This window comes from Varroa destructor, unplaced genomic scaffold, assembly GCF_002443255.2.
Source record: "Varroa destructor unplaced genomic scaffold, Vdes_3.0 BEIS01000001.1, whole genome shotgun sequence".
NCBI lineage: Eukaryota > Metazoa > Arthropoda > Arachnida > Mesostigmata > Varroidae > Varroa > Varroa destructor.
Window position 1 is genome coordinate 66,516,875 of NW_019211454.1, and position 26,752 is coordinate 66,543,626.

General features: G+C 40.8%; 1 protein-coding gene and 1 long non-coding RNA gene across 6 annotated transcripts in view; one reads left to right on the plus strand and one right to left on the minus strand.

The window, feature by feature from the left end:
• The window catches only part of LOC111243517 (uncharacterized), a 32,003-nt gene extending 5,647 nt beyond the window's left edge, over positions 1–26,356 (minus strand). Inside the window, exons 1-6 of one of the 5 annotated variants that reach the window (XM_086978090.1) lie at positions 23,810–26,356; positions 23,539–23,646; positions 8,474–8,642; positions 7,485–7,824; positions 4,433–4,758; positions 262–601 (exon numbers count right to left, since the gene is read on the minus strand). In XM_086978090.1, coding sequence (XP_086834216.1) covers positions 262–601; positions 4,433–4,758; positions 7,485–7,824; positions 8,474–8,635 — 1,168 coding nt within the window. In that variant the 5' untranslated portion in view covers positions 8,636–8,642; positions 23,539–23,646; positions 23,810–26,356. Of the gene's footprint in view, positions 1–261; positions 602–4,432; positions 4,759–7,484; positions 7,825–8,473; positions 8,643–23,345 lie in introns of all 5 variants that reach the window. The other 4 variants (XM_086978089.1, XM_086978088.1, XM_022789215.2 and 1 more) reach the window with 4 other exon arrangements.
• LOC147758995 (uncharacterized) lies at positions 14,389–16,895 on the plus strand. Its single transcript, XR_015319551.1, has 3 exons — positions 14,389–15,158; positions 15,573–15,700; positions 16,733–16,895. It is a non-coding gene; the product is annotated as an uncharacterized LOC147758995 (long non-coding RNA).
• Positions 26,357–26,752: the final 396 nt, after the last annotated feature.

Consider the following 26,752-nt stretch of genomic DNA (forward strand, 5'->3'; position numbering starts at 1 on the left):
TTAAGCCGCCTTCAATATTAGTCCAAGAAAAGTTTCAGGTGTCTCATGAATGTATAATGTGACTGTCCATCCGACTGCTAGAACGTTTAGACTTATTCGCCACTGACATAAACATAAATTATCTGAAATTAATTATTCATACCAAAGTTCATTATTTTGCTACAAACCCAGACGAAGAAGGGGGGAAAGTGAATGAGTATGGCTGCTTTTTGACGTGGCATTAAAGGAATTTGTAGTGGAAAATCACTGCCTTCAAATCACCTGCTTTTGCTGCATTAGTCGGCAGATTAGACTTCACTATGGATAATGAACCAGCTAATGATGGCCCTTGTTCCGAAATCGTTTTATGCAGTGGTCCTGGAGGTGTTAGAGGAGCTAGCAGTGGGACTGCGCAGTTGTCGTCAATGCTATGCTGGATGTTATGCTGAACTTGAGCAGCACCATTAGAGCTTCCCGCGCCTGATCCAAAGTGAAGCGATGACGCGCGGGGAATATGTGTTGGGTTGCTCTGATGCGATGCTCCAGATACTGGCGGATCGTCCGATGTGAAGCCTACAGGCGGAGGCGCGTCTACTACACTAGGCAGGACATCATCGAAAGTCTGGGGACATAAAGAAGAAGCAAGAAATAAATCATTGTTAAAATGGACACACAGTAAATCGCTGGCGGCCACAGACGATTTCCGCGTTTAGGGAAAGCGCCATGAGATGTATGGTCTCGTGGCACGAACATCCATCTCGCTATTGTTTATGCATACACAGTAAGCATATTGTAAACGTAACGATCATTTCTGGTTCTCATGATCATCAAAGAATGCTAACCGCAGGCTGAAAATTTAGATTATCAGAAGCAAATAAGAAACCAGGGTCTTTGTGGGTTAACAAAGACCTCTTCTGTGTACATGGACTATTCGCAAGTTACTCGCTCGGTGCTTGATGGGAAAAGAACCGATAATTTATCTAATTGTGATGACGATAATGGCGGTGCCCTATTGGTGTCCTACATATGTCTTGTCTTATCCAGTTGGAACTCGGCGTTGTTTGTAAGTAGCGATTTGCTGTTGACGATGATTGACACAAACAACAGCTTCTGTTCGAGTCAAGCCACCGATGCTATGACCACAAACTTATTGAGCATATGCAAACTTAGATACACATTCGCACGCAGGCACGTATATAGGTAACCGAAATAACAACATTGACATTATCAGACATGATGCGAGGTCTCTGTCGGAATGAAGTGCTGTAGCCCTCCTAAAATAGACTGACATTATCAACGAAAAGGGCGCACCCCAAATGACTGATAAGGCCAAAAGCCGATAAATGGATACTACAACTCATGCTGCTTGTTGCTGTCCTAATTACAGGGCCTGGTAGCGGTGTTTTGAGTTGGTTTCGTGCTTAATTATATTGTGTTCCGCTGCCGTTGCCGTCATTGCTAGCCTTACAAGTGACAGTCATCATTGACTATGGCTATTCAGTGATCAAAAGCAACGAATGCAATTCACGCTCTACAGACGTGTGTGGACATACAACAGCCCTACTAATGAAGAGACTACTGGCGAGAATAGCTGTGAAAACGACATCGGCTTGCTGTCGTCCGCCAGTACGTGTGCATCTATTTTTAAGTCTTTAAATTGATTCTTTCCCCCTCCCCCCTCTCCTCTCCCAGTCCGACAGACGCCGTTGAAGCCCTAGGGAAGTTCACGCATATCATGCAAATACGTCAAATATTACCGAATACACACAAATACCAGTTACTGAAATCAAAGAGGTACCAGAACAAGGGACTCGTTTAACAACAAAATAGACAAAAGTAACACTTAGCCAAAAACGTAGAACACTCCACAGCTGTAATGATCTGTATTCGCGATGATTCAACGTTTGAAGCTGATGAGTCACCTTCTGTCGATTTATAGTTGAGCAGTTTTAGCAGGTTCGAGTTCACAATGATTCTAAATAACGTAACGTACTATATGTGCTCGGTAGATCGTAGCAACCCGATCGTAGTCAACAACCTTAACAACTTCAGGCAATGATCTAAAAAACGTAGTTCAAGTGTTATATAAATGTACTAACAGATAGAAATGATTCGTGCATGACGGGAGGTTACGTCATTACGAATAAAGTGAATCAACTGTCACAAGAGAAATTTTCATGATAACGTCGATGTTTTTATATTTATCGGCTATTTTAAATAGGTATGTTTTATTATCAAACGAGTTTACTTTGTAACAAACTACGGTTGACGCAAGAAGTGTCTACAGGTTATATTATTGAAGTCATGTGCTTTCCCGCCCACTCATATATATTTCTCGCATGTAGACAATTATTCGAACGTTACAAGATAGGACATCTTCAATTAAGTGTAATTGAAGATGTCCTATCTGGTAAGTCAATTTCAGGTCATATAGACCGACCGGTCGTTATCACTATCAGCGCGAGCACATTCATTCCAGTACCGCACTGATACCAACTACACGATCGAACATTCCTGTTTTGAGAACATCGCTATCGTATGCGCAGATGTAAGATTACAGAGAAAAATCACTCAGCCCTCACAACGTCTTCCCATCACTCCGTCCACAATAACAAAATAGAGTCAAAAGCGACACGCTCATACATGTCAATGTTAAAACATCGATAGCGGTAAGTGATGACAAAGCATTATATGTCAGCCTATAACTAGCTTTATTCAAGAAAAAATTCAAGAAAAGCAATTGGTAAGGGAGTGACCTCGTATTAGCCTATCTATTTGCTGTTATGCTCATATGTTCACCTGTATATTCTTTACGTAAAAGTGTGGTCAATGTGAGCGTACCGTTCCACCAAATCGTAGGGTCGTTGGGCTGTACAGTTAAACGTCGATGAAATACAAGGTATGTCTTAACAATTGAAAATTTTCAAGAGGTTGCTGGGGACGCGGTAATATCTCTACGGACGGACCGAAGCGATGCGGTCACAAAAACTGCCACGTCGCTTTGTCATCGTTGTCCTCGTCACGGTGGCACCGCTGATAACGCTGTCGCTGCAGCGCACGTCGGCCTGCTGAGTTGTTAGAAAAACACTTGTTGGCTAAGAGCGGAAATGACCAATACGACGGGTCAACGGAATGGTCGAAGTAGGCCAACTATGCATTGCATATGGTCACATATGGACGCGGACGGATCGCCCAGTACACTAAAAACAGGCACAGATGCGCTAACATACATACATACATACATACATCATCATCATCATCACTGACATCGGTATCAGCATTGTTGTCGATTTCGACAGAAGGGCGATGTCGAACTTCTGCTGCTGAAGATACAGTGAATCGAAACGAATAAATGGGTATATGTACCGGTTCGAAAATCAGTAGTATGATGTAGAAAGATGCGAATCGACTCGACCAAAGGCGACGGGAGAGATGACCATAGTATACATCAAACCTTGCCCTAAACGATTTCATTCGTTACAGACACATAGTTTGTTCCATTTACTTGGATAATTTGATGTTTGGGCTACTTCCCTGCATGCCTATCCAGAGTAGTAAAGAAAAACAGCTGATGAAAGAGAAGGGCGCGTCGAAAAATCGCTTTAGGATCTGCCCTATTAACTAATTGCTAGGTTTATAAAACTGTAGAAGCTAATATGTCATCTTAGAAAAGCGCAATTCATGAGGAACGACTTGTTGAGATAAAACAGTGACAATATAGTTAGTTATTCAGCAATCTCGATGTGCTTTTTTTTTAATTCCCGTTTAAGCTAGAAGTTCTCAAATGAAGATCTACGTCTTAGTAGCTCAGTCATTCAGCATAAACATGGACTATTAGGGCGATCACACTGTACTCTAAATTACGTGAGAACTTCGACGAAACTTTAGTCACTGTGTTTACACATGTCCGATCTCTATTATGATGATTCTATTTTGAGTCCTTGAATCAATGAGATTAACTATTGCATAGCATAGACAAATGACTTATGACTGTACAAAGAAACGAAAATCGTTCTCGTACAAGGTTGAGTCCGACAACAAGGTGCGATTTACCAACTTTCAGCTTGGCCGGAAATAACCTGCCACGACAGATTTTCTCCAGCTTTTGGCGTTTTCCACATTTGGAATACCTGCTCTACCTTTTTCCGGCCGACAAGCGGCTAACGTAGTTCGATAACGTCGAGAGATGGATCACAAAATGTCACTCCAGACAGACAACTCCTTTCGAATTGCAACCAGCTGTACTTTTTGCCAATTATGCAGTGACTTCTAATTACGTATGCATTCGCATTCCATTTCGCCCGTATGCGTTCCTATTTTAAGGATGAGATCAGGCTATACAGGATCGTTTGATGGATCCTCTTTATTGCCTTTATATTTATCAGCGAAAAATACATCGAATGACAGCTCAGCATTACCTACGCAGTACGAGAACAATGGAGAAATAGCCAACCTTTTGAGAAACCGAGTTGGAATCTTCTTTGCCAGAAGTACTTGTTGGATGATTGGGTAATGGAGGTGGCGAGGGTAGGGCGTAAGTATTGCTTGAATTTGTGCCGTTCTTATTATGCAGTGATGCTGAAGAGTCTCTTACAGCTCCTCCACTGGATCCATTAGTTGCCACTGTACGCCTTTGCAGTCTCAGCTGTATACATCGGGCGCGAATACATTGGTGAATATGCGAGATCACTTCGGTGTGAGTGCACTGCGCCAGAGAACGTCCGTTAACCTCCAAAATCTCGTCGCCAACCTGGACGTCTGCACGATCTGCCGGCGATCCTGAAAGTTTCAGCGTAACATGTTTAGCTTTCAGGTTCAGCAACTATTAAGCGGTGGTAATGCACATACCTGTTATCGTTAGTTTATGTGCACCTGAAGTAGCAAAACAACCTTTCGTATATCGATACCACTGCACATTTTACTATTATCTTGCTTCGTTTTCTGCCTCAAGAAACTTCAAGAAGCCACAAGAGTAAAGGCGGACAGAGTAAGGCCCTAAAACACTTTTCTTAGGTTTCGCGTACCCGGCAATGGCCCTCCGATACAGACACTCTTCATTTTTCTATCTGCGAAATATAATCTTCGCCATATGTAGACGTCGTTGTCTATAATCAGTGTACTGAAGAATCTCCATGTGAAAATTTACACCTAGCCTCCCTCCAAACCGTCTGTGCTCTAATTAAACCTGCTACAAACAGCTAGATTTGTACTCTGCCGGCCGATCAAGCCAGGTGCTCATTGAGAAGTATAACCATAGTATTTTTTTCAGACTGTCTAGGTAAATTACGAACTGACAGCGTAAGCAAGGCCATAAAGAACTAGCACAAGACAGTAAGCCTAGATGAAATTAAGTAACTCTTCTGGTTATGCTCAGAAACTGCGGCGCACAACTGAAAAGTATCGACTTCTTCAGGCAGGAGTAAAATGTGCATAAGCACTTTCAACGGAACAGCATTGAGGGGACTAGTGAAATTAGCCTTGATTCCAATGTCTTACTTTTCCTATGCTCCCTACAAAAAGTACATCAGCGAAAGTACTGGCACGGATCAAGCGTTCTGCGCCGAACGAAGGGACAAGTACTACCATTTGGAAAGGATGAATCAAAGTCATCGGCTGTCTTCAATTACCTTTCATAGACTGTTCTCAATCAACAACCTGAGGAAAGCGATTATATTATATATTCTTGATGCTTTTTCAGTCTAATGATCAAAAAAGCTTCTATTTGAGTCTTGAAAAGTGCTGCTGGGATTTTTTCTTCCTTTTCAAAATACTTGTTTTCGGATCCTGTTTGACCGCCGACGGTCCTTTTCAATTGATCCAGAAACACTTCCTGAGTAACAAATCTCTTAACGGGAAAACAAGTATGACCGATTCTATGTATATATATATATAGAATTATTTGAAAGTCCAGAAGCACTCGGGGCTATGAAGACCCAATAAAAAAGCAGTAGATCCAATTGTATTAGGAAAGAGTGAATCATTTCCAGAACTAAAAGCCCTACGCAAAATGGTATGAGGTATTTGTCTGCAACATACTTAGTCCTACCCGAAGGGAACAATGCTTACTGAATACGGATGCCTCAGCGACAGTCAATTGTACATTTGCCACGTGTGAAACCGATGAGACAAAGATGTCGTCAACGAACGTTCTGGACGCAGTCCAGCTCAATTTACCCGCCCATAAAATAAGCGTTTCACGGCAAAAGGAGTTACTGAGCGGAGAAATAATTCGAGTATGCGGTAATTATGTAGCGCTAAAATCTTTGCTTTTCTATTACGTTTACCTAATTAGCTAAACTGGGCCGTCCATCTAAAATTTTATCTATATTAAAATAGCTTTACAGTGTATAGCAATTAGCTTTGAACTAGTTTAAGAAAGTTTCAGAAACACCTTAGGGAATTACTATTTTGAGAAACGATTATCGTTATAGGTTAGGAAATCTATCTTATCTTCTACATTTAGAGGAATACATTTTGACAGGCGTAAACGAATGAAGGGTTTCACAATGTTGGCCAATGGTATTTGTTCATTCAACAAAATACTTAGGCTAAATAGAATAAAATAAAAAAAAAGCTAAAAGAGGAGGGTCTTCTAAGCCTCTTAGAAGAGCCAATAAAAATGAAACATCCAGTGAAATTACCACTATAATTATATATCACGAATTAATGACATTTTTGTAAATTTTATGTTCCTATATCTGCATATATGCAGTTGCTTTTATTTATCTGTATCAATTGTTGACTCATCCATAATTTTTTTTCTTTTCTTTTTATTTGTTTAATGTCATTAGCTAATCTATTACTAGCTATTACATCAAGTTACCTCTACGCAACTGTGTAAGTTGGTAGAAGAGTGGCAGCAATGGGATCAGGGCACTTAGGCAACGTGATTACATTAAAATAGTCACAAATTGACAACTGTCAGCTGAATCGCAAATACGGGTTTCTTCAACTGGTAACCTGGCTGAATGGGAACTCGGGTATAGCATGTACGAAAAGAAAGGATGACCAAGCAGATCCTTTACACAGAAGCTTTTTGTCTCTTAGAAAACTCCGCATACATAGTTATTTTTGCTTCACATTGTTCCGAAACTAGTGTCTATGCCTATCTAAGGTGTCTTTGATATCAGAGATATCTTTGCATCCGTAATCTTGCCAAACCCTTCCGGGAAGTTGTCGTAGGGAGCTAGAGGGCCGCGTTTCCGCAGGTTTTTTCTTGAGGTTCACCAAGGACAAACGTGCAATATTATAATATTTAATTTCGCTTGCGTGGATAAAATAATCGTTGATATTAATAAATCATTACTTCTCTAACCCAAATAACCCAGACGCAGCGGATTTTATTTGATTGAGCGCTCAGCACAATCACGACCGTATAGAGATGTGACGAACACATCAATTCTAAGAGATCAGCCCTGATCTATAATTGAAAATGTATACATCTCAGAGTGAGTAAACTTCTTCTGCACATCAGACATTTATCTGTAAACCTGATGAGTACAAACCTGCGTTTATTGCCTCGATTTTCGGTGCGAATCGTTCATCAACACCACCGATTACACTGAAACCGAATCGTCGGTCTCCTGCTCCCAGAGGAATAAGCACAGTAAGTATAGATGAGCTGTCGGTAGAGGTACTACATGAAGTAGTAGTTGAGCCCTGTGATGTGTCGGGTCCGGACAAAGGGTTTAAAGGCGCCAGCGGAACGCCACCTGAAATAGCATCCGGAGATTCAGAGGACGATGTTGTTCGCGAGTGAGCCCGAGGAAACGTTTGAAATGATGTCAACGAGCGGGCATCCTCACCCCATGCAGGGGGGCTGCCCACCTTAACAACGGTGACCAACTGAAAATTGCAAGTCACGACAATTTTTTACATAATGGTTAACATCATCGTGTCATTTTAGGATCATTTTATTTGATTTAGAATGAAAACAAGAATCTTGTTTTTCCGCCGAGTAGTTTAGAAAAAAAAAAGAAAAAAGAGGTAGCTCTAGTTTAGTAAACTGCTTTCCTCTACCAATAAGTCTGCTAAACGAAATCTTCAGCGCGTTCTTATTAGGAAACCAATAAAACAGGTATTTCAAACGTTTATGAATCAGTACCCGAGAAACAACGGCTAGTTTACTTAAAAACGAGACTGAACGAAGCGATACATTTATTCATAAATAGATCTTTTCCGAATTTAATATTTATATCTGCTTAGTGCGTACAAACCTTATGCTCGCTTCCTTGTGTATTCTGCTGAGTCTCAATATCGAATAGTTTAACTAGCCCGTAAACCTAACAACAAACCTGAACCGGAACTATTATCTATCTAGTTCACTGTTCAGTACAGTCGTCCAATGCTGAAAAAGTTCGTAGGAGAGAACACCTACTTTGAAGGGAAAACTTGTAGGTCTTCTACGAGCTTGAGATTGTTTGCTCAAGCTGATTTGAACATATTCAAACTATTCCGTGAGGTCATTGAAGTGGCTCCGTCTGCTCGTACTCACGTTGGGTTTAGTGAGGGCAGAAGCTGCCGCCCCGTTTGCATGCAGGTAATTTCCGTTAATGGTGACAGAGGAAAGCGCCGATGATGGAGGTACCGACGACATGACGGCCCCGCCAAGCAGTCCACTTGATGCAGAACTGCTAGCGCATGTCTCCAGCAGCATTGGCAGGCTAAATAGAAAAACATTGACATTTAATCCGTTGGTAGGTTAGTGACGCACATTCTACTTTCGATTTAGACTAAGTAACGTGATTATTCCCGAGATATGATCTCTGTACTTTCCGATCGATTCTATATCTCAATTGAAGTTGTCAGTCTGACGGCGCTAAATTTTAAATACGTCCTATATTAAGCATTACGTTGTTAACGGAAAAATCTTAAACGTGAAATAGGATGGCATTGTGGCTATGCTATAAATTCGATCATGCACATCAACTCCAGTATCCATAAATTAACAGAATACTGTTAATTACACAGCATATACTAAAATCACTGGAAGATACATGTTAGTAACAGAAATACACGAGGTAGACAACAGAAAACGATGACTAACATGGCGACTAGACTTTCATAAGACAACTTGGCTATACTAATTCTTACATTATCTCGCCAGGAAAATATATCGTACTAGCTAAGCGATTTGAATGGAACCACGCAGAAGTTCAACTGTAACGTACTAATGTTCCAGGGTTTCTGCTTTTTTTGGGTTGACGATAGCCAGGAGTCAGCTAATTGTCTAATTTTAGCGGATCAACATATATTCGAATCGCTCTAGCATTTGACCAGCGGCTAGCCGAGTACGTGCATTAGTACGTCGAAGATCCAGGTTGATTTGAGGGGACGTATTGAGGGGTTAATGAAATAAATGAAAATGAATTATAGTCTCTCCGAAAACAAGATCAACCCTCCACTAGGCCCATGTTATCTGCGCTTTGTCCTGGACGTGGAATGCACTGCTCTACCTCTTATTGAAAACCCAGACATAAGATAACAACTATATTCAACCCGCAAACCATTCTTCACCTTCCCTCTGTTTGGATAGAAGTGAAAAAAAACAAATCATTTCAAATCAAAGTTTTTCAACTAAATCTATACGAAGCATGTGTGAAAACTCAAGCCGTCCCCGTTTAACTGCTGAGCAAATAGATTTAGGTTTTTCAAAAAAAAAAATACTTCCACAGAGCCCTGAAATTTCTTTTATTGAAAAAACATGCGCTGTCTCAAATATTTCGTAGCTGTGTAAGTATGAGTTTAATAAGGACATGTTGCAACCTTTCGATAAAGAAAACCGACCTGTAGGTATTCAATTTGACAAATTGATAAAAAAAAAAAGAAATTTAATTCTACTTTGGGAATCTCTGGTCAGCGTCTCTTGCGACAAGCCACCTAAGGATCCACTAAGCTGACCATTTGCATATGTTAAATAAAACCAGATATTTAAAATACATATAAAGAAATGCTTGTCTGTGTTGAAGGGTCGATTAACTATCTGGCAATCCTAGATAAAAAAAAAAACAACGCCAAAAAGCAGAGGTGAAAATGATTTGGGCATGAGAATCAAGATAGGCATACTAGTCATGCTTCTGCAACGATATATGTTGAATTCTTCTTGAAATCATCATGGCGGAGACAGACAAAAAAGAGGAATAAGTATGATTCTAGAAGCAGGTAAACAATCACCGTTCAAATCAGCAGCTGAATCGATAACGTGAAACTACGAAGCATAGATATGTACAGGATAAAGCAACAATGACGGCAGTCCTCTTGAGCAATTCCGCTGTTATCGTTCGAACCGTTTGTTGACGTCCACAAAACATCGGATGAGGTTTATTAAAGTGCTTTGTGCACACCTCGTTTGTCTTATTTGCTGGCCCGCCAAAATATAATAGAAAAGAGGAAACAACTAAAAGAATAGCAATACATAAATAATAAATACCTTTTCAGTGTTTCGTTGACCGCCATCGCCTCAGTCGTGTCATGGTCGGAAGAAAAATCAATTTGAAAAAATTACAGGTAACGAAGGTACATGGTCGATTTCGGGGGCAGACTGACAGCGACACTGTTTGCGGCTTTGCCAGACGAATGAACCAACGAAATAGTGCTAACTAGTCGAACCGTAACTCGAAAGTTTTAAACGGCTTCACGATGCGCCACAGTTGTGGTAAGTTGGATAGGTGGCAGCACATAATCATCGGAGGCTATCTATCCGCATATATTGCTAATTGAGCTATCATTTTTCTGGTATCGCCGTATATGGGTGTGAACCGAGGTTGAGTGCTTCTAATTAAAGACATGCTTATAGCTTCTTAAAGCATTTTTCAATGAAGTGGTCAGATGAGTTCTACTGTGTCAATGGTAATCACGAATTGGTAAATAAAAAAAAGCCCCCCGATAAAGGGGTCCCATTATCGTGTTACTCCAATTCCGCTCGATTTTAATGAATGTTTAGATTTTGTTGGAATGTATGGAGCCAGTGTAAAAATAGGACTAAACCCTGTAGAAATGCATTTTGGTCTAAGGCCATACCCATCGTGATTTAGACGGAACGATTGATTTATGAACTTCATTTTTGTCTTAACACCATGTATACTTATAGGTATTATATAAGGCAATGCTACGCACTCATTTGGTTACGAGAGTTTTTGAAAACGAAGTACATCTAATACCTTGGTGAAGACTTGAGATAAGCTTCGCTATGGATTTCTGGATATTTAGTTTGTGTTCTGATTTCGTTGGGCACACTGTTTCAAGATAAAATGCCGACACAATAGAGACAATTCATGGAAAATTGTGACAACAGTAGGAAGAAGTACATGATATAAAAAGTAATCCCAGCCACAATGAAGTATAAGCTTGAGACAAGTTTTCACGAACTCAAGTATTACCTTTTAGTTCTTCTGCCCCTACGCTGAATGTACACAAGCAAGCAAACTAACGGTGCTTTTTTCTATTTACTTAGTTTCGTGTGTTTTTTGCATTTCATATTTCTACATATATACAGACGGGTTTCATCAGGTTTCTACATTTATATTGAACTACGTATTTCCACGTTGAGATATATGCAACTTAAACCATACGTACTCCAGTATACCGCAGTCACTGATATGATGGAAATTCTCCTGTAAACGGGACGCTTTGAACCGTTTACCACTTATAGAATAATAAAATAACGGACAAAGTAAAATTTATTGGGTTAAGGCAATTCGATTACATGGGTCTAATGCTAAGTAACAACATTCTCCCTTCCTTCATATTTACAGAAACGGGTTTGCTCTTTACATCCGCCTTGTGATTTATAACTGTTCATCGATTGTTCAAAAACTGTTAACCACTTTTCCGGCGTGACTTCTCGTATCATGAGCGATGTATCAGACGTTCACGATCTCAATGACTTGCGTCTCGTGGCACTAACTGGTCCCTACAGGCAGCACATGCTATTATAACAACATGGTGGTCGCTGACTGTTCGTTCGCAACTGGGGCCGTCTCTCCCTTCAGGCTCTATTCCCCCCCTTGCCTTCGTTTAGTTGATGGTTCACCTTTTGACCGCAAGTATTTCTTTTTCGTCGGCTCTTGGCAATTTTTGCCGTTCGTTCATTTTTCGACACCACTATAGCCATCTTCACTCTCCTTTCTTAGCTACATTAGCAGCCGAGGTAAGAGTTGCCACGGTCGCTGCCTCGGCCGTAGCTCGAAGAGTCAAAGAGACAGTCGCCAGCTGGAGCAGCAGCATCTGAATTTTTTCTCGTCTTAAACAGCAGCGTTGTGAGCCTTTGGCGAGAACGATGAAGAGACAAATGCCGACGGAAGCAGGGGTGCCGTCTTCCCCTTGTTCACGACGAGCGAAGCGGCCCAGTTGAGCGCACCTCACGTATCGCAATCAGCGCACCCTTTTTCATGCGTTAACCCGTTGAGTTAACGTTGCGACCACAACGATTATGAACCGCTGGCCGATCGGTCGCTTCGAGGGTCGGGTCGTAATGCCTCTCTGTGTGTAGATGTTTGTTTGCAAGTGTCGATATATGATCGTTCGCGCTCCTCGTGGAGCAGGGGTGGCCTGCAACACTGGACTATATGCAATGGACGAGACAGTCCAGCCAAAACGTTCAAAAGCGAAAACTGTAAAATATCGGTAGAAGAATAAAGAAAAGCATAAGACAATTTTGCTAGTTGGGCACTAGTTGTCCTCGATAATAGCACAGACGAACGATCTTTTTCTGTTACGTCGTCCCTATCTTCGGTGAGGTCTAGTTGAGCGGGTTCGTCAACGCGATCATAATCAGCTCAACCAATACCATCATCGTCCTACTGAACTAGTGCGCCTCGCACGTTCTAATTGTGTCTCTGTTTATATCGACTTCTTGCGTAGCTCTCGTCCATTTGTTCTCATTTGCTAGCTTTGGTCATTTGCCTGTATGTCGATTATCCATTTTTCGAAAATCATCGAAGTTGCATAGTTGAAATTTGTTTGTTATAGTGTGACCTACTGCTGGCACCGACTAGAGTATTAAGGCTTAAATATGTGAAGTTATAATGAGAACAGACAAAACAAGAAGGCTATTCCGGAAATGTCCAAAACACAGAGCACTGGTGGCAGAGTAAACCATGATATTTAATCATTCGACAGAAATGATAGTTGATTCAACTATTTGGTAGGGTTCGACTGCCGGTGAAGTATGGAGGGTTAGGACTGCAGATGTCTGGCTTACGTCAGCTTCTCACTAGTCCAACAAGTTAGTACCACAAATTGTGAAAATGGTCAAAAATGTACGGTAAGGGAACCTTCCTTATTAAGCTTCAACAACATTACTATGTACTGATATACAGAATGCTTAAAGATACCGGCTTCGATGTGAAATCCACATTTTAGATGAAAGTTCCTGCGCATTTGATAACTCACTATTCAGCCAAAGCCAACGTTTCAGCGAATACAGAAGAAACGCGATAAAAAGAATCGGAAGGAAAGCTAAGGCGCTTGCAGGGAGCCGAAGCGTTAATTGACAGCACGGGTCTTTATGTGACGCCAGTTTACTGCCGTACACAGTATCAGGACAGTTTCAAAAAAACGATTGATTTACAAAAAGTTGATTGCAACTTCTTAATAATTATATTAACATCAGGTCTTAGTACTTTATTATTTAGAAGCTCATCGTCTAATTCAAAATCTGCTCTTTTAGGAGCTTAGCAGAGGGTCGTCAAAATTATTTCTCAAGAAAGTTAGTTTTCTGTTTTAAGTACAACTTCGAGACTAAATTATATTATTCCATTAAATGTTAACTTGTAAAGAGTGACCGGACAAAAATGTCCAGCTTACAAAAGACCATTTGACGATTGTTCTTTTTATACATTATACTTAAGCAAAACGGAAAAAATAACACTTTAAAACAGAAGCTATTTTAGAAATCACGATTCTATGCAGTCTGTCCGTGTAAGTGAACATCTCTGTTACCTGTACTATCCAATCTAACTCAGCGCATAAAACACATGAGATAGAAACATGTGCTTTTCTTGATCCAATTATAAACCGGTCATCGGGACTGAAATATTGGTACTAAAGTTGCTTTCGGCCAGAAATTTAAGCCTAAACGATTGTTATTATTATTCGAAACAGCTAATAATAGATCGTAAATGAATTGTCTCTCTGTTAATGGCATAGGTTGCCTGGCTGACGCGAAATGCGATGACCGTTGAAGCGACCAAAGTTAGCATGCATTTTACTACATCTCAGCTAAGTTCCTCTCACACTTCCATATAATTAAATTTATAATGAATATATAAATAAAAAATAAATACCGAATCATTGTTCCAAGCTTATGGTACAGCGTTCATTCATTCAGCAAGGTCACGAGTGTTTCTTGTTATACATTTTTATTTTAAGAGAGAACTGATACATTTTCTTTAAAAGAGAATAACTATATTCTATGTTGTGTAGAGCATAATTAGGCGCGTACCACACGCGAACGTTTTAAGCTACATCATCAATTAATGTGGGGTTTGTTGTTGAACAGCAAACCCCACAAAGAAGCCATCATCCAAACCTATAACCGAGAAATCCAAATAAAAACTTCGAAAAAAAGACTTAACAACACATATAAATGCAACGTCAACAGATCCATCGTCGCTTGTTGTTGCGCATAGCTATGACTGTTATTCTTTTTCCCTGTCTTATCAAATGACTGCTATTGTCGTGACCCAGAATCTGACAAAATTTCACATCGTTTTATAGCCCGTTTGCTACACTATACGGATGTATGCATTCAATGCAGTTTGCTTGCTAATAGTGCAGGCTGGGCCTGCGCTAGCTTCAGCTCCTATAGCAACAGCTGGTGTGGTAGCGAAATGAGACACGTTTTTTTATACTAACTTCCCGTTTGTAAGTGAATGAGTCGGACTGTTTTTTCACTGATGCTGGAAATCCCATTTGACAAGCAACGCGTATATGGTATTAGTTACTTCCTGGATGCTTCGGGAGCACCCCAGGATTCTTTTTGCTACACTGTTCTTCCGAAGACACTTCCATAGACAAGCAGATAGATAGGCCAAGTAGGCGTAGCGTGACGAAGAAAGAAAATCCACTTCTGACCGATGACACGGCGCTCATTTAGCGGCAACAGCAGTAGCAGCGGCATTACTGAATCAACGTGTGAAGCTAGAGGATCTTCGATTAATGTGGCGATCGTGGAACCGGTGCAAATAATTGCCAGTTTGTCACGTAACTTAATCAATTACGTATATAGATGCACAGAAATAGTGATTTATAGAGAAGGGAAAAGGCAGAAGCGTTCGTTATGTATAGATCTTCTCAACTGTGCAATGGACTAACTCACTTTTAAGACGTGAACGGACGTTTTGTGATGGAAGCCCGTGCTCAAATAGTGTGAAATTTCCTTGCACACTTGTGATAACACGCAGTATTAAAGAACACGCGAAAATAGTCATCTTTGTCCAGGATAATCGCGGTGCAATTACGTATTATGTATTAGGTATGATTCTAAGTAGATGACAAAAGAAAAACAGTAAAGCCAATAAAATATAGAAGATTACTGAATAAAATACAGATAGTTGTAATACTAAAAAAACTTACTCTTTTTTCAATTTCAGTGCTTACTTAAACGCTGAGATTTTCAAGCATTCTATAAACACAAATTGTATAGATATATGGAATCGCGCTGTCGTCGTTGGCAATCTTGCTTCAGCTAAAAACGCATGGTTGACTTACGTGGATAACGGTAATCACATTTCTAGCTAAATAAACCTAAAACACAATTTATCCTGTTTTACACTAAGCGGGAACACCCCACTAAGTTGTTAAGCCCTTTTATAACGGACCCTGTTACTGTGGTCGTAAAAGTAGAGGAACAAATTGATTTAGAGAGTATAAACATAGTGGAAAATTTGCAAAATAAGCAAATGTGATACATACTTCTCACTAGTCGGCCCAATGTCTCGTTCTTTTACATTGTTTTTACGGCCACTGTAATTGTGATGGAAAGTGAAAAGCGTGAATTAATAGATTTATGCCGCTCGAATACTTGCATTACTCGAGGCAGGAATACTTGCAAAAAAAAATCGTGCATCAGAAAAGTGAGACCCCCTATAAATTGGCTGCGTTTTTTTTTGTTTCGCCGAAGCATTATGTTAGAATTTCGCTGCCAGATCAGCAGAATGACCATTAGAGTTAAACACCCCCGCTCTAGTACCACAAACACGAGCAACACGCAGCTACCGCCATAATGGTATATTTGTTTTGGATGTACAATAGAAATTGATGTTTCAATGGCCATCGTTTGTTTATAGCTTACTAATCTCCTTTTTTTAGTATTGTACGCGAATAGATGTGAGTGAACGCCAGGAAAAACTAAATAGTTCAAGAGACATTAACGTCTTCTATGAAAACAGTACCATGGTACGCAGTCTATGTAAACATGCGTAAAGTGTACAGATTTATTCTCATGGTCCTATGGCCCACGCCCCATGTTTTTGAATGGCGCAAACGTGTGACTCTTCACAGCCACTAAAGTTAACATGTACACAAGGCAAAGCTCTTATATTAAGCCGTTGCATTACGGTGTCACCCTTCAAAAACTAGTGCTTTCAAGGTGAACGCTCGCATCGTCCTTGACTAGGTACAGGCATAAGTGAGCTGCTGCTGCTGATGATGCTGACGGCCATTTACGCAATAGGCTATTTATAATAATAAGGCGTATTGTTCTATCTTATCGAAAGGACCCAAATAGTAACGAGATAACTAATTGTTTCAGAGTCGGTAGCGGAATGGCTTGGTCATGCTTCTGTTGCCTACTGTGAAAAGTTCCTGTTTGAAGGCTTATAACGTGCTCCAAACCGCAAAGTGAAATATTGTGATCGACCGACATGAACTTGTTTAAATTCCAATCCACAAGATTTGTTTTTTATTGGTGCCATTTGCAGGATAATTTTCTGATGCGCTAGAAGGTTTGCGTGCGTGTAATGAAATTCATGGCATTAATACATAGTAGTTAATTATAGCTCTGTGACCCCGTCATGTTACATGCAATACAAATCGTAAGCTACCAATATCGCACATAATTTTAAGGACTTATTATCACTATACGGCATGGAATAACGGGAGTCTTCCAACAGCAGCAGCAGTGAAATTACTATATGCATGCGAGAAATGCCCTTCGCATACTTTGTGACTCCATGAAGCCGAGCTAGACATAAATATATAAACCGTTAGAGTGGCGGGATAATTTAAATTTCGTCGAGACGATCTGCCATATTAAACGGCCACCAATTCATATATATATATATAATAGTGTTGAATATAGCGTTTATAATTATGCGTATTCGTGGAATGCGCAATACTCTAATTACTCCACGTAAATGCAAACGAGACACGCATGAGATAGTCCTTTATAATCTTTTATACCATATAGATATTGCTACAAATGTCCGACGTCGTTTTTGTCTACTGTTGATTTACAAATACCAAACTCTCTGTTAATAATTTCTATTCACTTACTCTGGACTATAATGACCTCACTGTCATATTCGGTGGCAAAGTTGGCTTGATAAAAATTAAATCCTGAGATCCTCGGTGAGATTGCTAGACTATCCGACTAGCTGTGACAGGCAAATAGACGTTAGAGTAATCCGAAAGTCTCGAGTCGCTAAAGGCAGCCGCACGAGCTCAAACATCGTCAAATGGAAAGCAAAAACTGAGATAGACGAGGACATAACACAGGTGTCAATGAATGCGACCGACAATGGTCGTTTTGGTCAAACTGATACGACACAGAACGCTATTAACCACTAAATTCAAGCCATAGGAAAAATAGCAAAATATCAGACGAGGACACGCAATATCGTTGAAGAAATCATATGCGCCTACTTTAGTTAATACAGTTACACATGTCTATGTACGTATATGTAGAATGTGAATAGAACCCTAAAGAAACCTAATCGAGCAAACATATGATCTTACTCTTGTTCTTGCTATTAGATTTTCGATTTTGGCGCCACATTAAGGTAAGGGGTGCTTGTGTTCGGCGGACGAATAGAAACTATGAAAGCGGAACGAAGCGACGTAAGAGCGATAGCAATGCTTCCTGTCCAATGATATCGCAATGTCGAAGTCGCATGTCCGCCTAATATAATCGACTCATGTTTAGATAGAAGGAATCGTCTATACTTTGTCAAAATATTACATTCGACCCAACCACTCTTTGAAATACACTCTACTGTAAATAGATTTATATAGCACGACGTTATCGACAATTTTCAGACAAGCCGAGATTATGGCACGCATGATTAAGCTATAATAGTCTATATTTTAGCCGAACCATTACGCGACTTTGTAGCATCAACAACAATTCACCTTTTAAAGAATGTAAAATAGAGAGGCTAACTTCGATTAAGGTAACTTCAACATCTGTGCCGTTTATTGATAAGAAACAAGTTACACACAGGTATCATCATGTGCAAATATCATGATTCTTTTATAAAAGTTTCTTTCACCTTCGTGTTCCGAATCTTTTCGAATAGTTCACAAACAACACCTAGTTCTTTACCGTTCTGTGATCTTTAAGACGATCTACTACAGTGCTGCAGCCCTACTTAGGTTTGCTAATAATATTTTGAAGTAATGACAATCGTTGTCTGAAGAATAAGGGTGGACTGAAATGCTTATATCTATATCAGTGAAGTTATGAAGTAGTAAATGACGCCGAAGGATGGACCCTGAAGCGCCTGCTCAAAGTTAGATATATATATATATGTATATAACTCACTATAATCTGGTCCGATTGGATCTAAAACTTTATTAAGAAAGCCTCCTTGAGGGCTTCAGATACAGATATTTTTTGGCTGGACCACTTTTTAATATTTGCGAATATTTTTCACTCTGTGGAAGTACTTGCCGCCATTGGTCTACTTTCAAATCTTATAATATATATCTATATATAATCTTCAAATCCTAACGAAAAAAACAAATTCAATTATACATACATTCGAAGGTGACTATCGATCTTTTTAGTTTAGATTTATATCATACTATCGAAGACGCTTGCGCTTTTTGGCCGGTCATGGGAAGAACATACGTAGAACTATGCAGTGGAGATAATTTCCAAATGACAGGCGCTTTCATGATATCCTCGAAAATCATTTTACCAAAGACCGCATAGCTGAATCTATCTACGGCATTTTTATTGAAATACATCATCGTGAGAATCGCTCGTGAAAGCAAATAATAAATTCTACCAATCTACTCCCCATAATATGATTTGAGCATTAGCTTATAACTTTATATATCTTTTATTTCACTCGACACTTTACCGATTCGCCCAACCAATATTAACAATGTGTCTAGTAGATTTTTCATACACCGCATAGATACACACAAAGCAATTTAGAGTCAACGCAGTGCCGCTTCGTTGTTCTGTTGTCATCGCCAAAAGTTACCATTGTCGCCAGCGCTCTAACGATGGAACACATTAAGGACAAGCTACAAAAGAGTTCCTAATAAAAAAAACACGGCGTTTTTTTCTGGATTTTTCGTATTCTGCTATCCTCCAATAGTAGTTTAATCTATTAGGGGTAGAGAGGATGGCAGAAACGCCGATGCCACGCAATTTCAGCAGTGATATTATCATGAAACGTACGTACGTACGTACATACATACTAGAACGTAGCACAGATTTTCGCCTCACAACTCAAGTTAGCCATAATAAGCAAACAGATCAGGCAGAGCCAAGTATTATTGTAAGGAAGTGCAGATCCAAACGTTGCCGTTCTACAAAATCACAGAGCTGACAGTCTATGAAGACCCTTTTGCGGTTATTGTCATTTTTTTTTATTTGATCGTTTTTTCGGTTTACTACTATTTCGTTAATGTGAAACGACACTTTATAAAAAGCGTCTGAATTGAGATCCACTATAGTCTCCAGTGTATGCCAGTAGGTGAAGGAATACGGCGCAAGTATAAGAACAGATTTACTTTCCCCTTTGTTGTAATTTGCCTGAACGTAGTGCTCATAGTGAAGCAAGCAATTTTGCGCTAGATAACGTCTCAGTCGAGACGTTCCATCGCTGAATAATGAAAATAACACCGTGTTCACAACACATTTTTTCGCATTATCACAAAAGAAATTTATATACAGCCAAAATATCGAACAAAAAGTTAGCATATCTTGCTCTGTAAAAATCTACTATATAATCTATTCGGTAACTAGAAAAAAACGATCGCTGCTTAGCTAGCTTCTCTATTAAAAGTACACACATAATGATTGTAAGTTAAAGAAATAGCCAAAGCGGAAGTGAAGTATTCCATAACGGCCTAAAAAATATTTGTCACTGGCAGTGTCTGCTGTCTGGCCAGTAGTAGGGTTTTTCGTTCTCGTTTTTCAAAGTTTGGCTTGATACACGTACGTCTCCTAGGTACAAGTCGAAGCTTCAACCAATGTGCTTCCTTGGAATCGATGTCAGAACGAACAGATCTTTGACTGTTTCCAACGCTGAAGCGTGTGCTGAACCCAGACTCGACCCAGAAGGCCATCTCTAACCCACATCTATGTATTGAACCGAGTAAAAATGTGACCTTGAGGTCAGGCATGTTCTTCGTTTAATTTATTTAATTACATGAAATTATAGCAAACTTTCTGAGTGGAAGCTGTGATATCGCTGCATCATGCAATAGACGATACAGTCCGAGACTTTCTCGCATGGGAAAACGAAATCTTTCGCACTCCTAACCAATAACATGACCAAAAATCTCGCGATCCTATTAGTAAGGACTAATAGTTTTTTTTCTTATTAGAAAATATTTATCGAAAAAAAAATGTTGAACAATAATGTTCGCTACGTGAGGCAAGTTAATACCCTAACTGACATTATTTCTGCTAGAAATTTTTATAGAGATCACTGATGCACTTTAATTCGGCTTAGCAAAATTTCCGCATAAATTTGCCCCATTCTGTAGCTTATTCGTGTGCGGCGTATTTCTCCAGACGATGATCTGTAGCAGCGTTACATGTGTCAAATACTAATTATAATGCCGCACTAATTTATCAATCAGATCAATCCAGCAATTATGAATCCAGTATTAATTCTATCATCAGTCTGTACGTCACGCGAGCGATATCATTGTATAGAAGTAGAAAGTAGTCGAGCGTTTTTGCCAATGAGGTACCTACTTTCCTCTTCCCGGCGAAATCTCAAACCGCATAAATATTCTTAATTTCAGGTTGTGCTAACCTAAAATATTACGTAAGAGAGCAGTATAGCATACTCTCAGCCTAGGTTTAGTGAGATCCACTACCGAGAAGTACCAGTCTGTGGGCCAGCCCCGTAGTGATGTCATGGGCTAACCGGGCAAGTGAAGTGATCGTTCTGCTGCGCTTAAAACGAGTCTTTTCTCACCCGTAAAATTTCACAGGCTATCTAAGGACAGCCGGATTCGAATGATGTTACATGCTACACTCTCATTTACTGCGGTCCTCTTTGAACATATAGAACGCTCGATAATGTTCGTACTTCGTAAGATGAGTTACAACACTGCGACAACAATAGGAAGGGCAACGTCTGTACAGAGGTTTTACACGATGTCTTTAGCTTCAGTCTTAATCCAGGGGAGATGTAGGGACATCGGAACAAAGCGATTTGGGCATAGTGCATTTGCCGTTTGTCAAGGTAATGCTGAGCTGCTATGTCCGACCATTACGGTCTGCTTGCATTTACGATCATGCCTATGACGTTGACTTTGTTGTGTAAAGCGTAGCTAACAAGAGTATCTCAACGTCAAACAATCATGTAAAGATGGCTGTACCCCGCTCTATTATGCTGATAACTAGCCGAGTAGCCGAAACATTGCTCACATGACTACATTACTATTAGTCACAATTCCTTCACTCAGATAAAATGTTTTCCTTATCCACTTCTGTTCCAAAACCCGAACAAATCGTGATCATTCTTTCTTATCGAATAGTTATGATGATCCAGATTTAACTCAGAGATCAGATAAAACATATCTGCTTACGTATACAGTCCTCGAACTTTATTTGTAGATGCAAAAGGGTAATTGAGTGTTATAACAATAATAAACTGATATGACAAAGAGCACGTATTTACATTGACACAAAAAAAAAAAGCTGTAATACTAATATTAACGATTGACTGAATAACAACAAGCACTCGGTATCTCTTTTTTACATTGGCTTGCATCAGCGCTACGTTAACGCGTGATCCAAAAGGAGCAGGATTTCATTTCCTGCTGCTGGCAAGTGAAGGATAAAAAGGTAGCGGTAGCAGTAAGGCTCTTTGTGGCTGTCAATGTTGAGGCAGTCGAAAAAGCAGACATCGAAGAATCACACCAGTCTTACTTTCTATAGCTTCTGCTGCTTATTATACCGTTTGGCTGCTGCTGTTCATGTTTAGTGTCTTCTGCGCCGTCTTGTCCTTTTTCCTCTTTTGGTTTTCTTTTAGAGGCGAAGATCCCCTTTGACGGGCCAACTAACGATCTGCCCGTTCCTGCTGTCTGTCTATTGCGCGTTCGATTCTATACGATAGCGTCAACACTATGGACGATGTAAGTACATCCAGATCAAAACCCAGAAGACTGACGTTGATTTTACTGCTTCTGAAGCAGCACGAGCAGCGGCAGCTCTGGTCCTAGCCTCCATGATGCTTCACCTGTTTTTTTTTGTCTACATGCATGGATATATGCAACCGTTTCGAAACACAACAACTATCAAACGGTTGTCTTCTGGTGGAGAATTTGGGGGTGATTTGAAATATTTAATAAATATATAATAAAACGAATATTAACATATACATGTACTTAACTGTTCGTACGCCGAAGCTATGGAAATATCAAAATATTATAAGTGCCCTTTACAGCCGCATACAGTACAGAAGGATTGGGTAACAATGCGAATGCTTATGGTTAACCTTAACAAAGTTTATGTATACTAGTTAAATAGGAAGCAACTATACAAAGCATATCCTAGGTGTAGTACTAAAGCGTCCCAAGGTGTTTCGGCATAGGAAAACTTTGAAAAAAACACATATACAGCAGATTTTGCTAGCCTACGACTAAGACCAGACACTTTGCTCTATTCGAATAGTACTTAGTACACACTGATGAGCCAAAATACATTTTATCTCTTGTCAGTTCGGTCATTGCCACACACATGCAATAAACCCTAGATTACTCGAGCGATTGACGTTTTCAATATCATTTCATCACCGGTACAAAGAAGCCAGGCTGTGGTACTATAACAAGGAAGTGTTACTCATGCTACTGGTTATACAAGTAAAACTCCATGCAACGATATCTTTGTACGGGCAATGATAAGGAATGCTAATCATTACGCGCGTGTTAAGAGTTCGCTATGCTACCTGTTAGATGTGCGAAGCCGTCACCAAGTAAACAGAAGTTGGTAATTTGTTGAGGAACAAAGTGCTCAGGGATTTCAGGAAAGTTGAGAGATGGAATTTCTCACAGTTCCCGTCACAAGCTGAAGAAGGATCCTGCGAAGATATTCGGAAGATTCTCACTTATTAAGGAGTACAGAGCTCCTTTGTCTCTTACTTGTCTATCCGATGAACAGCAGCTTTGCTTCGAGCAAGCGCCGCTTTTCGTTAGCTCCAAGACGAACACCTGCCTTCGATCAACATTGTAGACGTCAACGTATCCTTTCTAGCTACAATACAAGTTTTCCATTAAATCCATGGTTAGATTCTACTTTTCTGTCACTTTCCCTTTCTTTCCTCTAATATATTCCTGACACAGAAAGCACTTTAGCAAAAAACATCAAAATGAAAAAAGGCTCACAAACACTTCCTATAACAGTGTAACGCACCCTCGCTTGTGTTTACTATATCCGGGAAGCTGGGGGCACGCCTCACAAAACACTTCAAATCAACTTTCACACCGTTACCAGTCACGCTGACACCGACAAAACTGGTTCTCCTAATATCAGTAAGTGTCTCTAGTATAATTTGTTCGCTCCTCTGCTGGCTGCTGCCAATTCGGTCCTGCGCTGAAGTGCTCTCGTGTCACTTTTGCTTTAGGTCTACAAGGCGCTGCAACAATAACCACCTGTAACTCAGTTGAGCCGCCGAACAAACCGGCACCGATAGCCCTAGAGAGCCAAAACAGTAACAGTTCGTTTGGCATGGAGCGCTTTCTCTGAGTCCTAGACGAGTGCCACTGTGATCGCGTTGCAACATACAGCCTAGCGTGCAATCCCGATGTCCACGGATTAATGGCTGAATGATGGTCTACCGCGTCTACCCGTTGTTCGTACGAAGAGGTGGCGGCGACAACAGCAGCAGCAGCAGCACAAACAACACCCGACAATCAAACTGATATAATAGATACAAACTGGCAGACTAATGGTTCAGTATAGTCCTGGAGAACTTTTTGTCTAAGTAGTTTGCATTAGTTTTGTGTGTATGTTGTAGTTGACGTTATGTGGACCTCGCCTGCCGTCGTCAAGCACGAACAACCACACATATCGCCGTAGATACCTGTTAGAAGACAAACCAGGCCAAATCGGACAGAGTTTCTTTGTTTTCTTTTGTCCTCGTCGCTCCACTACGACCCAGCAAAGGCAGCGGAGTATAGCGCTGATTACAGCGGCCGACTTAGCGACCCATTCAACATGAGCTGTTCTAGCAGTACCATTATGACCACAGCACAGCGGAATACACCACCACGAGCGGCTGTCTATCTGTCTGATTCTGCTGTATCTTCTATCTATGCTTGGCCCTGTTTCGTAGCCTCTGGGGCTGTTACTTCAACTAGGCTTCTATAGACGACTGCAATGGCTATGACGATGACGACGACGACGTTGGATGCTGCTCCAGCCGCTGTAGCTGCCGGAGAATCACCAGCGATGGCGGTAGTAGTCACTGTTCTTTCCACCGTAACCGGCGGCAGCGGCAGCGGTAGCGGCTGCGGCTGCTGCTGCTGCTGCTGCCGTCGCCGCAGCAGCAGCAGCACAAACAACCACTGGAGAAACATCAACACCAACAACAACGAAACCTTCCGCCATCTTGGTCCGTCGTGGTGCTCCCATGTTCTTCTTTTTCTACCTTTTCTATTCGGCTAACTTCGTCCTTCTCGTTCTCCTCCCCTTTGCCGTCTCGTTCCGTCTCTCGTTCTCTCCCGCTCCCTCCCTTCCTTCCTTTCTCTCGATCTCGTCCTCTCTCTCTCTCTCTCTGTATTCTAGCTGAGCCGAGCTGGCTAGTCAACTGCTGCTGGTGCTGCCCCTTGCAGTGCTCGCTGACAGTCGCTTCTGCTAGTGCCGCTGAAGTTCTTGCTGGTGACTGCTAGCTGGTCGATGGCGCGCTGGTTTGTGCCGAAGGCGCGACGAACGGCCTGCCAAGCAAGGTTGATGCTGTTGAGTGGCTGGTTTGGTCGGCGGTCGTGCTGCCGCCATCGCTGCTGCTGCTGCGGCTGCTGCATGCGTGCGTACGGTTGTGTGCGCTCGCATCTATGTTTACGTGACATAGCAGCGGCTGTACGTTTGTCGCTCCCGCGTACTAGCGTATATAGAAGCGTTTACAAATGTATTTTGTACAGTGTCGGCATAAGCTGCCAATGCCGTCAGAACACTGGCGACGACGGCGCCGCTGCCGATGCTGACAGTGGCCCCGGCAGCTGCGGGAACTGAATAGGGAATGGAGCGCGGTTCACCAGAAATGGTACCAATCGAACGGCCAACAGGGACAACAGACCGAACAAACAAAAAAAAAAGATACAAAAGTTGCCAACAGCATAAAAATATTCTTCGAGGTTTGATTCACTACAACTGAAAATAGGTAAAGACTTCACTACAACTGAAAACAGGTAATTCAGAAAAGTCTTTTTGCCGGTGGATAAACGCCCTCACGCTGGTGAGGGCGGTTAAGAAAAGCACATCCGTGCAGAGACAAAGATCAAGAAATATCGAGAACCAACAAAATCAGCAAAAGCTTTACTTGCAAAGAGACATGAAAGTACACGAAGTAATTTATAGCTAGTTAAATAGTAGACTGTACTAACTGTGATGGTACGACGGGAGAGAAGAAGGGTAGAAAGATAGAATATTTACCTTATATTAAAATAGAGGGGGGTTTTACAATGTTTACACGAATTAGTATCACCAGGATGGATATACAATGGCGTTTACCTAGTGAAGCAGACATAGCTAAAGTTTAGCAAATGCAATACAATACCCTTGCTGCAGTCGCCATTTAGATGAAGTCGAAGGATGCGTAATAACACTATAGCCTTTGCGCGAAAGAATCCTTGTTTTGGGAAACTCTATATAACGAAGTGATGATTCCATACCGAATAATAATTCTGCATTTACCAACGAGCTATTCAAATACGATATCAGCTACCCTGATACGTCATTGATCTTCCCATAGTTTGGAAGTTTTCGTTTTAAATGAAGACATCATTCATGTAAGCGATGTTTTAAAACCTAGAACATATATAGTTACCTGATATCGGCCTGTACTGGAAGAGGATTTAAATCGATTCTTAAAGAATGATTTGATTCTTCTGCTTGCTTTTGTACGGCGGACGCTGCTATAGTCAAAGCATGCGCGACGTAACGTAGCTGTTTATCGAAACTGAAAAATTAATATCAAGCTGTCATAGAAACGTACTCACAATCGTTACGACAAAGAGAGGAGAGTTCCTGCTATTGTTCTCACAACGCGAGACTTAACATGACGACTGAATGTTTTCCTTTCAAATCGAACACTTCAAATTTTTAAAGACTGCGCGCCACTTGATGAGCGCGCGAAAT